This window comes from Empidonax traillii, unplaced genomic scaffold, assembly GCF_003031625.1.
Source record: "Empidonax traillii isolate 1590-97213 ecotype Southwest subspecies unplaced genomic scaffold, ASM303162v1 scaffold1626:size95047, whole genome shotgun sequence".
In the NCBI taxonomy this organism is placed as follows: domain Eukaryota; kingdom Metazoa; phylum Chordata; class Aves; order Passeriformes; family Tyrannidae; genus Empidonax; species Empidonax traillii.
Window position 1 is genome coordinate 1 of NW_020956819.1, and position 1,578 is coordinate 1,578.

The 1,578-nt window shown below is 69.5% G+C and overlaps 1 protein-coding gene across 1 annotated transcript in view; it reads left to right on the forward strand.

The window, feature by feature from the left end:
* Window positions 1-113: 113 nt before the first annotated feature.
* Window positions 114-1,578, forward strand: part of MRPL55 (mitochondrial ribosomal protein L55) — a 15,966-nt gene continuing 14,501 nt past the window's right edge. Inside the window, exons 1-3 of the mRNA XM_027908143.1 lie at window positions 114-237; window positions 341-524; window positions 758-926. Of these exons, the coding sequence (XP_027763944.1) occupies window positions 215-237; window positions 341-524; window positions 758-901 (351 nt within the window). The 5' untranslated portion in view covers window positions 114-214 and the 3' untranslated portion in view covers window positions 902-926. The remainder of the gene's footprint in view (window positions 238-340; window positions 525-757; window positions 927-1,578) is intronic.

Here is a 1,578-nt window from a genome sequence, read left to right on the forward strand (position 1 = left end):
GGGGAAGATGTGGTGGACTGAACCACGTGAGAATGGGGGGAGCCATCGCGGAGCCAAACCTTGCCAGGAGCTGTCGTGGGGGTTGATCCCTGACAGGGAGGGGGTGCTGAGGGTCTCCCTGGTGCCATCGTAGGAGCTCTCTCCTTGTCCCCAGGGTGTCGCTGGGCTGTGTCCCGTGCTCCGTGGAGACCCCGAGTGTCCCGCCTGTGCTGGGATGGCCGCCAGCCGAGCCCTGAGGTGAGCGCGGAGGGTCTGGGACCCCCCCGGGACAGCACCGGCTCTGTGCTGTGGGACGGGGGTTCCCGTCACTCCCACGGTGACCGCGTCCCCGTTCCCACAGTGTCCTGTGCCCCCGGGCCGTGTCCCGGCTCCCTCTGGCCGCCTCCACCCGCAGCAATTCCAACCGCGCCGCCGTGTCCCACCTGCACCGGCAGCACTACGGGCGGCTCTACCCCGTCCTGCTCGTGGGCACCGACGGCTCCACCACCCGCCTGCGCTACCGGGAGCCCAGGAGGATCCTCATGGTACGGGGAGGGCGAGGGTGGGCACGGGAGACTCGTGTGGTGTCCCGGGGGGGGGTGCCACATCGCGTTCTGAGGGGCTCGTGTCGTGTCTTTGGGGTCTCGCAGGATTGTGTCCCCAGGATTTCATCTCGCGTCCTGGGGTTTCGCGCCACGCCCCGGGGGTCTCACGTGGTGTCCTGGGGCGGGTGTCGCGCCGTGTGCCGGTGTCTCACGCCGTGTCCCCGTGTCCCCAGCTGCCCCTGGACAGCACCACGCTGCCCGAGGCCGAGCGCAAGGCCCGCCTGCGCCGGCACTTCCCCGGCAAACCCAAGCCCAGGACCGAGGAGACCTTCGAGGGCATCGACCTGGAGACCTACAAGCAGTTCTGGAAGAAATGAGCACAGAATAAATAAACAAATAAATAACCCAACCCGACCCGACCCGAGCCGTGTGGTCGCGGCGCGGTTCCGCGGGGCTCCCCCCGCGCTGGGTGGGCGGTGGTGCCGCCCGGCCCGGCCCGGCCCGTTCCCCCCCGCCCGTGCCCGCGGTGGTAGCGGCGGGGCGGGCGCGCGCGGCGGCCGGAGGTGCGTGAGGGGAGCGGGGCGGATCGGGGGGGATTTTGGGGGGATTCGGAGGGGCCGTGCGAGACCCCAGGGTTCCCACCCGCCTGCTGCTCGCACTCCCCCCATGCCGGGGGTGCAGGGAGTGGCAGGGATTTCCCCCCCCCTCGCCCCGGGGTGCTTCACACGCCCTCGGGACGGGCAAACCCCCTCTCAGGCCCTGCAGCTTCCCCAGGCCTGAACCCCCTCCCAGACTCACCCCCATTCCGGCCCTTCAAACCCCTCCCAGACCCTGGAACTCACTTCTCCCCAGCCCGTGCAACGATCTCCCCTCTGGGCCGTGTAACTCCCTCCCCAACCGCTCACACTTGTACCTGCCCTCCGCCAGGTCCTGACCGCCCCTTCCTGAACAGCCCTCAACAGCCCTCCTGCCCCACCTTGGCCCTGCAATCCCCTGCCAGATCATGATTTCCACCCAGGAAATGTGGTTTCCCCCCCAGGCTGTGATTCCTGCC